At 35.1% G+C, this 15,737-nt stretch overlaps 1 protein-coding gene across 1 annotated transcript in view; it reads left to right on the forward strand.

Moving 5' to 3' along the window:
* GRIK2 (glutamate ionotropic receptor kainate type subunit 2) overlaps nt 1-15,737 on the forward strand; it is a 343,946-nt gene that overhangs the window by 133,285 nt on the left and 194,924 nt on the right. Inside the window, exon 6 of the mRNA XM_042814253.1 lies at nt 995-1,168. Within this exon, the coding sequence (XP_042670187.1) occupies nt 995-1,168 (174 nt within the window). The remainder of the gene's footprint in view (nt 1-994; nt 1,169-15,737) is intronic.

Below are 15,737 nucleotides of genomic sequence, written 5' to 3' on the forward strand. Positions count from 1 at the left end.
TTAAATTTAAGCTGTGATCAAAAGGTGCAGGCCATGTGCAGTCTCCCTTTTCCCTCCTCTCATTTAAATGTCTAAAGATAAATAACTTTCATTCAAAGGGAAAATATAGTAAGTCTGTTCTGTTTATCATGTAACAGACTGTTTCTGGTAAGCCAAAAAAAAGAAAAAAAAAAAAAAAAAAGTGTTTACTGATTAGTTATAATATTTATAATATTTATGCCTACTTGGAGCTTTTCTATTATTAGAGTAGGAATACTTAGGCTGCTCAGAAAGTAATGTCTCCTGTTTGTTTATGTGGAAACTACAACAGATACAAAGCATTTGATAGAGTGAATTCACAGATACAAAGCACTGTTTTTCAAAATATTCACCATCATTTGCTATGCGTTTTTGCTAGTGATGAAAAAGAGTCTGAATGCTGCACTCATGAAAACCTGCATGACCATCCGTGACGTGGCTTGTCTTTCACACCATTGCCTCCACTGCTAAAGTGTACCACCCATCGTGTCACTACACTAACATCCACTGTTCGGTATCTATAAACATTCAGCAAGTATCGAGATATGTCAGTGGATGCCTTTTTTTCAACATGGAGGATTTCAAAAAGGATTTCAAATTTCAATCCTCTTGCCTTTTCATGTGCATTTCCATGTCAGACACTATTTTGTCAGGCTTCCTTTGTGATTTCACCTGTTACACTCCAACAAAATTTAATAGAATATTGGTGTGAAAGTTCAGTCTCTATTGCCATACCACCAAAATCTGCCTCTGACATCATGGACCAAAAGAAGAAAATAGAAGTCATTAATCATAATTGAAGTTGCTCTTCTTCTGTGAACTGGACTGCTGGTTGGCTGAGTTATCTGAAATGTGCAGTCCTCCAAATAAACAGAACATATTTCCTTATATATACAGCAAGTGTAGTATTGCATCTCAGTCTCAAAGATGAAAATGCAGTGTATCAAAATATTCATGTAATGTTTATTTTTTTCAGGACTTGTTTGCCTTAGATGTGGAACCATATCGGTATAGTGGAGTTAATATGACAGGATTCAGAATTTTAAACACAGAAAACAGCCAAGTGTCATCTATCATTGAAAAGTGGTCTATGGAGCGATTGCAAGCACCTCCTAAACCTGATTCAGGTTTGCTGGATGGATTTATGACGGTACGAATATCAGTGTTTAGCTACTCTTTTTGTATGTGCTTGTGAATATATCTCCCATCATCTCAATTTTTAATTTCTGTGACTATAAATTTTTTTGAGGCATAGGCCCAAATATTATTGTGATTATTATTTAGGCAATAACTGTGGTTTTAATTTAATATTCTACAGGCTGAAAACATGTTATTGGTGAAAATAATTACATATTATTTGTGTAGCATCATGTCAAATCCCAGCCAAAATGAAGCTAAATCACAGTCTCTTTCTTTATATTTTCTATTATTCATTTAGGTTGCTCTTTAATAATGTTTTTTGTTTCATTTCTGCTTGATTCTTTTTTAAAATATAATTTATAAAAATTACAAAGAATTTTGTTTTTCCAGTTTCTATGCACTGACTTAAATATGTTTATATATCTTTGTTTTCTTTCACTGCTGTTCTTCTCCAGTCTCTGTTCAGTTCCCAAAAATGAAAATCATTTTTTATCCAGATGAACTTTCATTGCTGAGTTTTCAGTAACTCTCTGCCTTTATTTATTTGTTGGAATTAAATCTAATATGGTGCTAAAAGGAATAGATTTATTTGAAACATATCCTATATTAGAACTTTTTTAATTTTCAAATTAATTGGAATAACTTGATTTCTGATTTGTAACATCTTTGCTTATAGAATTCTACTGCTTTTTAGAATTTTAGAAAACATTTAATATTCCATTTGAAAAAAAAATTCTTGAAGATAGATATGTTAGTTATATAGTAACTATATAGATTGTGTTATGTGAGCCATGTAACAAGTAATTTTGTGAACAGCTGTTTCTGATAAGATTTTAAGATTTTATAAATATTAGATAATAAATGAAAATATGTATTTTTATAAGTTAATTTTCTTTTTGCCTTGTTTCTAGAAAATTATCTTGTTTAATTTTTTTTCATCTATTTTTCTTTATATGTAGTATTTAATATAAAAATTGGAAACATTTTAAGATTAATCTATGTAAGAGTTTAATTATGCTGCGCTTTTGAAGTGTTATATTATGGAATCTGTAAAGATCAATTGTTCTTTTCTCTAAGTAATTCCAAATAAGCAAGTTTGTCCCCCCAAATTCTTGAAATGCTTGATGGATGCATGTAGTTCATGTAGAGCTACTGACTATGATTTGAAGGCATTGTTTTGTGCTTTCTTGTTTGCATTAATACTGTAATTCCTTGATTTTTATCTTTTTCAAAGTAAAAATAGTAGCAATTCATCTCACTCATTGAAGTTGTGTATTTTAAGCATTGATCACAATTTGATAGTCCTCAAACATTTTAATGGTTACCAAGATCAGTAGCAGCAGTTACATTATCAAAACACTGGGCTGTGGGCAGTAAAATCACAGAGTGATAAAAACTGGAATAGAATTCCAGGAGCCAATTCTCATGGTTTTGTTCTTTGTGGTGCTATAAAGAAGGTGACATTCTTAGAAAAGATTGTGTTGTGATGCAGAAGCTTATTATTGCTAGCATGTTACTGCATGAGACTGTACATTACAGCAATACTTTCTCTCAGGATAGAAAAAGATGAAGAAATGCATGAAAAACATATGGGATTCTTTTCCTGACCCTTAAGAGCCCTCTTTGTTCTTCTGAATGCTTTCTGTAGTCACCACAAGAACCGAGCATTCATACTAATTGTGACAAATATTTTATGGAGATTGTTGATAGAGGTGAAGCATCAAAATGTAATTTGATTATATTTAGTTTTTTAGTTGATTACATTAGTTTTAGATACTTGAGATATGCAAATAGAATTTAAAGTATTTTTAAAGGCAAAGAATTTTGACCAGTTTTAAGGGGTATGATCTAGCTCTTAGAAGCAGAAAAGGTATAAACAAATGAATTTTAAAAGAGCTAGTTTGGGAAGACATAAATGTATGTCATGATCTCTTTGCACAAAGTTCTTTCTGTACTCAGTGGAATAAAGTCATTTTATTGACTGTCAATAGTTGTTAGGTTAGACAAATTCAACTTTCATTTCACTGTAGTTAATATGTATTTTAAGTCAGAAATACACCGAGGAATTAAAGACTGTGCACAGGTATTGATTGCTGCTAAGGAATACTCTATTACAGTCATACAGGCTGATCTGGAAAAGTTGTTTTATTTTCATTGGTTGCTAATGGAGGCAGTTTATCCAGAAAAACAGTATCAAAATGGCTTTGGTTTGAGTTAAAAAAAAAAAAAAAAAAAAAAAAAAAAATAAAAAAGCCCTTTACCATCTGCAAGCAGAGAATTTGCCAAATAAAAACCTAAGGTACATATTTCTCTGTGTAGAAACCACAAGCAACTGCGATTGGTTTCAAGTGGTATTAAAATCAGTCACTTTTGGATCACAGAATTTATATGCTCAGTTGGTATTTGAGTTATGTTGTTCTTCCTCCAAGATTTCCACCATATGTAGATCAGCTTAGACATCATGCCAGAGTTAGAACTGTCAATTTAATTCTGACATTTAATTAAATTTAATATTTTATTTTTAGTAATTCATAGATTTCCCACTTTTAAAGTTTACTGGCTTAAAGCTATTTTCTGTAGGCATATTTAACTCTCTTGTTAGCATACCAACATCATATCATGTTTTGCTTGCATAATTATTCATAGTAATCAAATTGGTATAGAAAAATTTATCAGTAATGAGCAGTGAATATTTTGTGAAGTCCTGTTGTAAAATGTACTGTACAGAGGAACAAAAAACTTTACTTTGGTATACCTGACTTACTATTGTGTCTGTCCAAGCTGAACATACTTAGAAGGAAAAACAAGCACCATAAAACAATATAACTGTGTTCTTACACCTAAGTATGACAGTCACAATTCAAGACAAGCGTACTGTGAATAGAGTGATATAAATTCAGAATTCTACTGTGCCATTATTAATCTCCCACTGTGTTTTATGCCTCAAATCAGAACTTAGCATTCATAATTAAGATGACCTAACAGGTTCTGTTGCTTAATTAACATGAAGTTTTCATTACTAATTGCTATTGTAGTCATCTGATTTAGCTATCTGCTTTCATCTTAGGTAGGAATGAGTGTCCTTTATTCTAATCTGATTATTAATTCTATGTTTTCATGTTCACTTTAGTAGCTGTATATGGCAGGTACAGGGAAGCACTGTGGTACTTGAGCATACTATAGCTAATATCAACATTGGGTTTTCTCATATTTTGAGTCTGATACATCTTGTAGACTGCTGTGCAGAATGGAACACTGTGCTCCATTATTATTTCTCTTGTGTGGTTGTATGTTTGTTTTTCGTATTTTTTAAAATAATAATTATTCCTCCTTACCTTTCTGGTCATAATGTGTTTTTCAAGCTTAGTTCCTCTCCAACATGGAATGTATTTCTCAGCATATGAAAGCCAATTTTAATAGAAATTGAGAGTGCTGATAAATACTGAGTGCAAAAATTTAGAGCGTTTTTACGTACATAGTATTCTGTGTATGAAATTTTAATCTAATTTAAAAAACAACCTCATGAATAATAAAGAATAAAGATTTGAAATTTGTAAGAGCTGATGTGTAGCCTCCCAAAGAAATTTACTTTGAAAAGAAAATCAAGAAAATTTTCTTGATCAAAAGAATACACAGGGCATTCCCTCCAAAGAACTGTCTAGGACATTCATTGTAAACTAATACTTTAGCATGATGCAATAAAAATGCTGAAAAGATAAATGCTTTGGAATTTTAAGTGATTTTTAAATTAAGATAATACAACAGAAAAAATTGGAGACAATAAAATAAGAGATTAATAGAATGAGAGAAGACTTTGCAGTCATGGCACTTGTAGCTCAGAAGTCATCAGAAAATAGAATTAAAGAAAGTGATCCAGTTTTGTGCATGATAAAAGCAAGGCTTACTGAAGTTTTAAATGAAAATGGGAAGTAGCTCCCACACCATAGTTGGATATAGTTGAACAGTAATAATACTGAGAGTACTCATCTTCTGCTATCGAAGGGCAAGTATATATTTGGCAGGTTCAGTGTCCTACTGAAAAAAGCATTTGATACAATTGATTTGGAACTATGTGTCTCTGATTCATTTTGATTGAAGTTAGGTGAGAAGAGCAATCTAAGAAGAAGCATGAGTAAAATAATACTGTGGAAGTTAAGGAAAAGATTTTAACCAGGATATGCTAAAACTGAGCTGTTAGTCAAGAAATCAGGGAGGTGCAAAAATGGAAATGTAAGCTATTAGTAATATCAGTATTTCATATAACTAGTTTCTATTTTTTTTTAATCTAATTTTGTCCTCTACCTCTCCCTCTCCCTTTTTTTTTTTTTTTTTTTTTTTTTTCCCCTACAAAATTCTTTGGTTACCTTTCTCCCAGATAAAGCAACATTTTATGATACATGCAGGATTTTCCTTTGGCATGCTTCTGAAGTTAAATGGTCAAATGACTTTCTTCGTTTGGCCTAATTCCTCCTTCATGCAGGATATTTCATAGCTGTACAAAGTCATTTAAAAAGAAGCATTATTACACTAGATATGAATTCTACACTGTGAAGAAAGCTCTATTAAAATTTTGTTTCCTTTTTCTTTATAGTTACTTGTAGGTAAAAAATAGATTCACTGCAAGTGTAACCTTTTACTTGTTGAATTAGTGTTTTAATGAAGTTTAGGTGCTTACCTACACATACTAACAGATTATGCAGCTGCTTTTCTTCCTGCTAATTCCCTAGAGTGTGTTTTGATTTCCTAAGAATAAGAAATGATTTCATGTTTGTTTGTGTATGTGATTTAATATGGTAATCTCCTTAATTTAATGATGAAGTTGTTTTATGGGATATGAAGGAGACTCAATTTGGTGAATAACTTGTTACAAATTAGTCATTTAATTTTTTTTAACGGCAGGAGGATATGGTGAAACAGCTATTTTTAATCTGTACCTAACAAGTGACAGGGAGTTATATCTGAGGTAGCTAGAAGGCACTGTTACTGGACAGAAGGATTTGATGAGAAAAAGGAGCAGTTTGGATGCATGAGGGCAAAAAAATCCATAAAAATAAAGAGAAATAAATGTTAATTTCAGAAAATCAGCCTCAGATTGTGATTTAGAGTTTCAAATATGAGAGCTTGTTACATAGACAACTTTATACCTTTAGCAAAAAACTATTTTTCTGAATTTGCTGAGATGTGTTCAATAAAACACTATGGTGGCAACTGCATACTTCAAAGAAAATACTAAACAACTGCTGATTGCTGCATTACAAGCCAGGAATCTCCCCTAGGCACATTTAACTTCACGAGTTTAGGGATTGTGCAAGATTTTGTGCTATAAGATGTTTTAGAAATGATACGTCAGATATTTTGAAAATTAATCTCATTATTAAATATGTGACTCCTGCTTGTAGTTTTTGTTGTTATTTTAGGAGACAAGATCTTTCAGAAGCTTGCAGTCCTGTCCTTAAGCAAAGATATGTCCAGGTGTTGTGTATCATTTAGCAGAAATAAATTGCAACTCTGATCCTGTGGAAGACATGAAATTCTACGATGTGTTTGATATGTGCAGATATTTGTAAATATAGTAGTACTTATATAATACTTGCGTATTAGAACTCTTCTGCTACATCTTCACAAAGTACTGGAGAGAAACAACTAGTAGGAAAATGTCAGAACTTGGGCAACCTGAACAAGCTCATACTTAGTAAGACTTGTGAAAGTAGAGTTTATTTTTTGAAATCGAAATTTAAGTGCCTTTACTCACGAAATATTGAAGTATCTGCACTGCATGAAATTTAAAGTCTAAGAAAAGCAGCCCAATAAACCATAGAGACAGTTTTCATAAGTGAAGAATTTTGAAATTCATTTTTGTCATTCATTTATGCACTGTGTTTATTGTAAATTTTCAGGAAAGGTGAACAAAATGTAGTATTACTTTTATCCTGTTTCTTTGCTGTTATCAGTAAAGAATGTTCTTGTTCAAAGCAGCATAAGCAATGAATGCTAGTAATCAGCACACATTTCTGTGAATGAACCACTTAGCAACCACTGTGTTTACAGTTGTAGGGCATGCAGTGGTGGCAGTGGAGCCATGAGTTAAGGAACGATGGAAATCATTTAATTTCTGGAGTGAAAAGAACTGGAAATTTAGACCTTACTATGTGCTTATCAGCTTCACAGTGGCACTGCCTGTTAGTTATCGTTGATATGCACTCAAGTGAAAAGTAAGCATACGTTCAGGGTAAACTCCAGATCCTATGGAAATCAGAGTACATGTCTAATTTGACTAGCCTTTGGTTTGCTTTTGCTACAGGCATACCTATCTTAGTGATTAGATATGGTAATATACAAGGTCTGCTCTGAAAATGATGCCTCCTATTTTATTATATTGACCTATGAGGTCAGAGCAGGATATTGGAGGTGTGGCAGTAGAGATTTAACCTTCCTGCCAATATTCTGTTACATTTTGTTGGCATGTGACAGATGGCAGCAGAGAGGCAGTCTGACAAGGACATAACTGACGTGGAAGTGTGTGTGTAGCAAAAGAGTGTAATTGAAAAATCGCACCTCTTGATATTCACTGATGCTTGCTGAGTGTTTATGGAGATCAGATGTGGATGTGAGCACAGTGAGGTGGTGGTGGTGGTGCATTTTAGCACTCACAACAATGATGTGAAAGACGGGAAAAATTCTGGATGGCCATGTAGATTTTTATGAGTGCAACATACAGGCTCTCGTTCATCACTAGCAAAAATGGCTACTAGTGGTGATTGCTGAAAATCATTGAAACTGAAAATTGTCTCAACTGTGGGATCAGGAAAATCAAGACGCAGGCGGAACTGAACTTGGAGAGGGATGTGAAAAACAATAGGAAGACTTTGTACACGTACATTGTCCAGAAGAGACAGGCCAAAGTGAGTATACCTCCTTTGGTAAATGTAAATGGAGAACTTACTTCAACAGACAAAGAGAAGGCTGAGGTACTGAATGAGTTCTTTGCCTCGGTCTTTACTGGCAGCCAGGATTCCAGTACTTCTCATATCCGAGCCCTGCATCCCTAAACCTCGAGGGGGAACCAGGGTGGTAAATCCCCCCCCGCTGTGAGGACATAGCAGGTCCAAGACCACCTCATGAGACTGAATGTGTACAAGTCTATGTGGACAAGGGAAAGGCGACCGATGTCATTTACGTGGACTTGAGCAAGGCCTTCGACATGGTCTTCCACCACACTGCGGCGTCCCCCAGGGGTCTGTCTTGGCACCGGTGCTCTTTAACTTCTTTATCAATGACATCGATGACGGAATCGAGTGCGCCCTCAGCAAGTTTGCTGACACCAAGCTGAGTGGTGCAGTTAACATGGTTGAAGGAAGGGATGCCATTCAGAGGGACCTCGAGAGGCTGGAAAGGTGGGCCCAGGTGAACCTGATGACGTTCAACATGGCAAAGTACAGAGTTTTGCATTTGGGCTGGAGGAATCCCAGGCATCCATACAGACTGAAAGGAGCAGTCCTTGAGAGCAGCCCTGCAGAGAAGGACCTGGGGGTCCTGATGGATGAAAAACTTAGCATGAGCCAGCAATGTGCCCTTGTGGCTTGGAAGGCAAATGGTATCCTGGGCTCCATCAGAAGAGGGGTGGCCAGCAGGGAAAGGGGCATCGTCCCCCTCTACTCTGCTCTTGTGAGGCCCCATCTGGAATACTGCATCCAAGTGTGGAGCCCCCAGTACAAAAAAGACAGGGAGCTGTTGGAGAGGGTTTAGAGGAGAGCCATGCAGATGATCTGGGGACTGGAGCACCTCCCCTATGAATACAGGCTGAGGGAGCTGGGCTTGTTCAGCCTGGAGAAAAGAAGGCTGCAAGATGACTTTCAATATCTACAGCGAGCCTGCAAACATGAGGGGGATCAACTCTTTGAAAGGGTGGATAACAGCAGGACAAGGGGAAATGGCTTTAAGTTGACGGAGGGGAGATTTAGGTTGGATATCAGGGGGAAATTGTTTACAGAGAGAGTGGTGAGGTATTGAAACAGGCTGCCCAGAGAGATTGTGGATACCCTGTCCCTGGAGGTGTTCAAGGCCAGGTTGGATGGGGCCCTGGGCAGCCTGGTCTAGTATTAAATGTGAAAGTTGGTGGCCCTGCGTGTGGCGGGGGTTTGGAGATTCATGATACTGGAGGTCCCTGGCCGTTCTGTTACTGTACGTAAATATGCCTCAGGATATTCAGGTGTTTTAATTTGATCATAGTTTGGTAAGCTCTATGCTCATTATTTTGTTACATCATGAAAAACTATTTCAGATGGTATTTCAGATGGTGCTATATACCTGCATTTAGGCAGTTTAATCAAATTTCTAGCTAGGATTGTATCAGTGACTATATTTTTGTCTTAAACCGTCCAGTGGGACTATAGTGGTTACAAGCATGAATACATTAAACAGTCTGTGGGAATATTCAGTCATCAGCTTGAAACTGCATGTGGATACCTTCATGTCAGGCTGGAGACAAAATGATGTGCTTTTGTTACTGTGTATTTTCTTTGAAATCTGAGGCCATTGCAGTCCTAAGCTACATTCAACATTGGAAATACATACCAAAATACCGTGCTAGATACAATCAAGAGAATCAACTATTATGTTATAAAATAAATATTTCAATTATCACCGTTTTTGCACTCTTCATACTCCCACTTCCCAAGTTCTGAAAATCTATCTAGTATATATAAACAGTAGAGATAGGATATCCTATTGAAAATAATGAGAGGATGTGTGATGTCCTGGAAATAAATACTTGGCCCCCCCCCCCCCCAAAAAAAAAAAAAAAGTCTAAATTTTAAAGCAACGGAATCATTTATTCAAGACTGGTCGCGAAATGCTGTTGGAAAAGTTTTATTTTGTAAAGAATATTCTATGCATGTAATTTCTCTCAACATTTAAAATGAAAAAAAATCCTATTATTTTTCTTCTGTTATTTGTAGCAATGGATGTACTGCGTATTCCTTTTCTCTGTTGAGCTATATGTTGAGACTTGAGTTCAACAAAATGTTAAACACACTTTCTTGTTGAAAAATCAATATAAAGCTTCTCAATAGTCCTGTTGTAGTCAACTGGATGATGGCATTTGATGTGAAGTAAGTAGTTAGTCTAAATGGGTCTTCAGAATTCACTTATATGAAAGGTACAGTTTTATGCACATTACTTTGTTACACTCCTTCACACTTTTATTCTGGCAGAAGGCTGAGAATCTCAAGTTATTTCTGTGTATGGAGCACAATCCCTGTCCAGATTTTTTTGTTATAAATGATAGTTCACAAAATACCATTTTGCAAGTAGTCTACACCTGATATGATTGTTGTCACTGTTGCTTCTGTAAAAGATGAACTGCTACTCACTCTCAAAAAGTTTTATTTCACATATGGATTTTCTACTGACTGTTTATATTTGAAATTATTGATTTTGCAGAGTGCAGGTGTTTTTATATATATATATATATATATATATATATATATATATATAAAGCTTTATACACAGTTCTTAAATTACACCTGAAGATTAATGTCAATAATAAATGATGTTTATCTTAGACTATTTTGGATTTCTTATTCTTTTATTTGCCTAAAATACAAAGAAGTTACTCTGATATAAATTTCATAGATCAAATTAGATTGATTCATACTAAATAAAATAACTCTATCTGAAGTAATGTTCTTGTCTACAATATTGTTGAAAAGAAAATTTTGTCTATTCATCTTTAAACAGAAAAAAAAAAACAACCCTTTTGTGATAATGCTCCTTGTTTTTGTCCCAGTTTACTGAGCATTCTGCACACTGTGAATCATATTTCATGTTAATATGGGTGCCAGAAGTAGCAGATCTTATGTAGGCCATATCACATTGTGTATATCTAGAGTTTGAATCAAGGATCATAAAGTTAACAGCTGGAAGACCACCAGCTTGTATCACTAAGTTTTTAGAAGGTGTTATTCGCAAAACTTCCCGACTGGACTATCTTGGACTCCATAGGGAAAACTGGCATACCCAAACACGCCTTTTGATTAGTGGTAGATTTGATACAGATTTTTTTAGTTGGTAGTGTAATAGTGTTTTGTATTCCCCAGAAATGTGTTGGCTTTTACTGTTTTGTTATCTATAGATTGCAGAGTGTGAATGAGCTCCTGACATAGATGATGAGGCTCAAGGAATTAATAGGGTGACATATTTGTATATTTATAAATTCTAAAGTTTAGTGTAGATGTCTGTAAAAACAACATACTTAAAATTACATAGAAACCAATGTAGTAGCTATTGTTCAAACAGGAAAGTGCTGTAATGTATTTAAATTTGAGGATTGTTCTCATGTTCTTTTTCATTGATAGAACATATTTTAAAGAGGATGTATCTTCGATCTTCAAAGTGTTTTGTGTTCTGTGAATAATTCTGCTCTGTTCCTGCCCCTGAAAATGTTTTTTCATTTTAAGGTCTCCTTTTATTGTGGTGAAAAAGAAATTCAGGAGAATATCAAGTACATAGGAGTACATATTATAGGGTGGATATATTTATTTTTGACTTTTTATCAAACACAGAAATGTGAACATATTACTTCATGCATCAAATATCTTCAGCCTAAAGTTTATTCCATGATTACAAATTGAAAAAAAAGTGAGGTCTATATTCACTGAAAGAGAGGCTTCTTTCTTGGATGGCAAGATTTATTGGAATGTCTGGCATAGTTAGGTTTTAAGAACTTTGAACAAAACAATGGTTAGGAAATGCTTAGATGTGCCACAGCTTTTCAATTCACAAGGTATACTAATCTTTCCATATTTGGCCTATACACTGATTAAATAATTAGCCCTAGTTAAAGATGATCTATGAGGAACAGCAATGTTAGCAAATTTGAGGTAAACAGTTAAACATGGAGATCTTGAAAGAAGATTCCTTTAAATGGAAAGTAAGTAATGTAGTCCAACTCCTGCAATGAGCAGGGACAACTATAACTCCATCAAGTTGCTCAAAGCTGGCTACATAATGACCTTGAATGTCTCCAGGGACAGGGCATCCACCACATCTTGGGCAACCTGTTCCACTGCTTTACTATTCTTATTGTAAAAACAACAACAACAAAACGGCCTTATATCCAACCTAAATTTACCCTAAGTTTGAAACCATTTCCCCTTGTCCTTTCACACCACACTAAAGAGTCTGTCCCCTTCTCTGTTATAGCCCCCTTTTAGATACTGAAAGGATACTATCTAGTCTATTCAGAGCCTTCTCTTCTCTGGACTGAACAGCCCCATCTCTCCCAATCTGACCTCGCAGTGGAGGTGTTCCATTCCTTGAATCACTTCTGTGGCTCTACTTTGGACATTGTCCAACATGTCCATGTCTTTCCTGTAGTGAAGACTCTACATCTACATCTGTATGCAGTACTGCAGAAGAAGTCTCACAGTGGGGGGCGGGATTCCTCAACCTACTGACCATAGTTCTTTTTATGCAGCCCAGTATATGGTTAACTTTCTGGGCTGTGAGGGCACATTGCTGGCATTGTATGTGATTTTGCTAGGTTGCACTTAATGCTTGTTTTTTTTGTTTGTTTGTTTTTTTTTTTTGTTACAGCTTGCTGTTCTGACCAAATACTTTTTAGCATTTACAAAGGCACATATGTACATGTATTAGTGTCAGTGCTGTTTCCATCTTTCGGGTGAGGACATAGAACAGTGAATGACGTTGTGGTGGGTTTTGATGACTACAACTTCTTTGCAGAGGGAGAGAAAAAAAAGGGTGAAGTTTGTGTTCTTTTCTACACCCAGGTAAAGTTCATCTAATGAAATCACCTGTGTTAGATTAAAAATGCGCCTGTCAATTTTATTGAAGTTACTCTGGATTTGATTAGATGGGATTACAATTTAGTGTTCATCCTAAAATAAATAAATAAGAATGCAGGTTAGGTTTTAAATATGCAAATGAGAGAGGAATGAAGTGAAACCATGAAATGTGAAACAGTAAAATAAAATGTACAAATATTGAAGTTTAGCTGGGACACATTGAAATTCAAGAAAAAACTTCTGAGGTTTGCTAGTCTTTACACCATTACTAGCAGTCTCTGAGGCAAAAAAATCATAAGGATGATGACTGAGTAAAATATATTGATGTATGTAAGATCAGACAAGGGAGAGGATGCCAGAAGGAATGATTACGAGCAAGTTTTCAATTTTTTTACATATATTAGAGTTTGCTTTTCTTTATCTTCTGGATTTTAGCGTATGTTCCTTTTAATTTGGTCAAAATTGCTTGGGAATCAAAATTTTTCTATAATGTGTTTGAAATTTCTTTAATGATGGTAATTTCAATTGAAATGTCAAAGACCTGTATTGATTTACAAGCAAGATTAAGGGAGAAAGTCTATAAGTAGAGCAGTAGGAGGTAAAGCACTAAAGATGCTAAGGAGAGAATCGTTATTATCTGAGCATTAGGTTTCATAACTGTTGAAGAAAAATACTTACAGACTTTTCTGGGAATATAAATTAGCAACAGCTACCCAACCACATATAATGCAAGATTTGCCAGTGACTTGCTAGTAAAGAGTAAGAGGTATCCTGAGATAATGTGTTCCTGTCTCTTCATTTATAGAGATGTTTGACTTTCCAGAACTGTTAAAATTTAGTTTTCTTTGAATTACATAAGTTGTGATGATTTTGAAAAGTTGCCTAATTTTGATACACTTTAGGTTTTTACAGATAGGTAATTACAATCCATCCAAGTTCAGTTCAATCAAGATGTGTGAAAGATGTTGGGAAGTTATTCTTTAGGAGCTTTAAATTTTGTGAAAAGTTACTGTAAACATTTTTGTTTTAAATGACTGTGCTTAAATGGCAAAAATTCCTTTCTGACATACACTTCTCCCTGCCTCCCCCTTCCTCTCCCTCCTACTCCCCACCAGCTTTTTTTTTTATTATTATTCTTTTACTTTTTTTTCTCTAAAACACAAGAATATTTTTGCTTTCAAGGCTGATACCAGGGCATCAGAAGTCTCAGTTTTTCCAGAATTGTGTTCTGTCTTAATTTTGATGGACTCATGAAGATTTTACCACTTGAAGAAAATTCTGAAGACATTAATGCAGTTGTATAGAACTTGAGTAGGAAAATTAATAGCTATATCTGAAAGTGTGCCACCCTACTCTTTCTTTCTTATGCCATTTAGTAAAGATGCTCGGACAGTATCTGTTCAAGTCAACCTAATCATGTTTTGTGCAACTCGACAGAATTATCTCTTCATATGTTGTAGTCTGTCAGTGTAGTTCTTGCCAGAGGCAGAGAGAAGTCAGGGAAAAGTTCTAAATTCTTTAAAAAATGATAGTAGTTTTGTGTGTCAGAAAAGTAGACAAAGCTTCAGAAATTTTGTTTTGGTAAGATCCTAATTGTCTAAAGTACTAAAAATATTTATGAGGTTCCATAGCATTATCAGATTAACTAGAGTCTGCCCTGCAGAAGCTGGTTGCTAAATCTCCACGGACTAATTTATTGTGATATTGTTCTTTCAGAATGTTTTTTCATTGTCTGGACAAGACAGATATTAGTCATCATCTCCACCATGATAGCTACGGTCTTTATTTTTGTTTCATAATCAAGCTCAATCTGTTTTGACAAGTCTTGAAAAGACAGTTGTTTAATGAATCAAAATATTTGATTCATTAAAATATTATATTTTTCAATTTAAGTTAAATTACTGATCTCAACTGGATTTTTTTCTAGTGCGCCTGATTAGATTATATCATTGAATCATATCACAGAATGACTTGGGTTGGAAGGAACCTCAAGGATCATCAAGTTCCAAGCCCACTGCCACAGTCATTGTTGCCAGACACTAGAGTAATCTAAGTACAATCACCTCCCTTGCCCTGCTGGCCACCCCTCTTTTGTTGCAGCCCAGGATACCATGGGTCTTCCAGGCTGCAAGTGAGCACTGCTGGCTCGTATAAAGCTTTTAATCAAATCAAACCCTTAAGTCCTTCTCAGCAAGGCTACACTCAGAGTACTTCTCCCAGTTTGTATGCATATCTGGGGTTACCCTGACCCAAGTTCAAAACCTAGCATTTTGCACTGTTGAACATTGTTAGGTTCACAAGGGTACATCTTTGAAGTATAATGAGATCCTTCTGGATGGCATCGCATCTTTCTCTTGTATCTACCATATCGCACAACATGTCACCAGCAAACTTGCTGAATAAGTGTACATACCATCTTACCTTCAGTTCTGTTTGTGGTGTCTATTTGTGTCTTCAAACATTTAATATTTCCTGGTAATCTGATGTACAGTTCTTTGATATGGCTCTGCTCTACAATTCTCCATAATTTTTGGTGATCAATTATTAAGCATTTAGAAAATTCAACACATTAATGATCTTTCTGATGCTTGGTAAAAATTAATAATTATACTGAGAGCAGCTGTAATATTTCTAGAAAAAAAATCTTATTTAGAGTTTTGTTGTTCTCCTTCCTTCCTTCCTTCCTTCCTTCCTTCCTTCCTTCCTTCCTTCCTTCCTTCCTTCCTTCCTTCCTTCCTTCCTTCCTTCCTTCCTTCCTTCCTTCCTTCCTTCCTT

The sequence above is a fragment of the Centrocercus urophasianus genome, unplaced genomic scaffold (assembly GCF_019232065.1).
Source record: "Centrocercus urophasianus isolate 14NV4802_14NV808 unplaced genomic scaffold, USGS_Curo_1.0 seq_10, whole genome shotgun sequence".
NCBI lineage: Eukaryota > Metazoa > Chordata > Aves > Galliformes > Phasianidae > Centrocercus > Centrocercus urophasianus.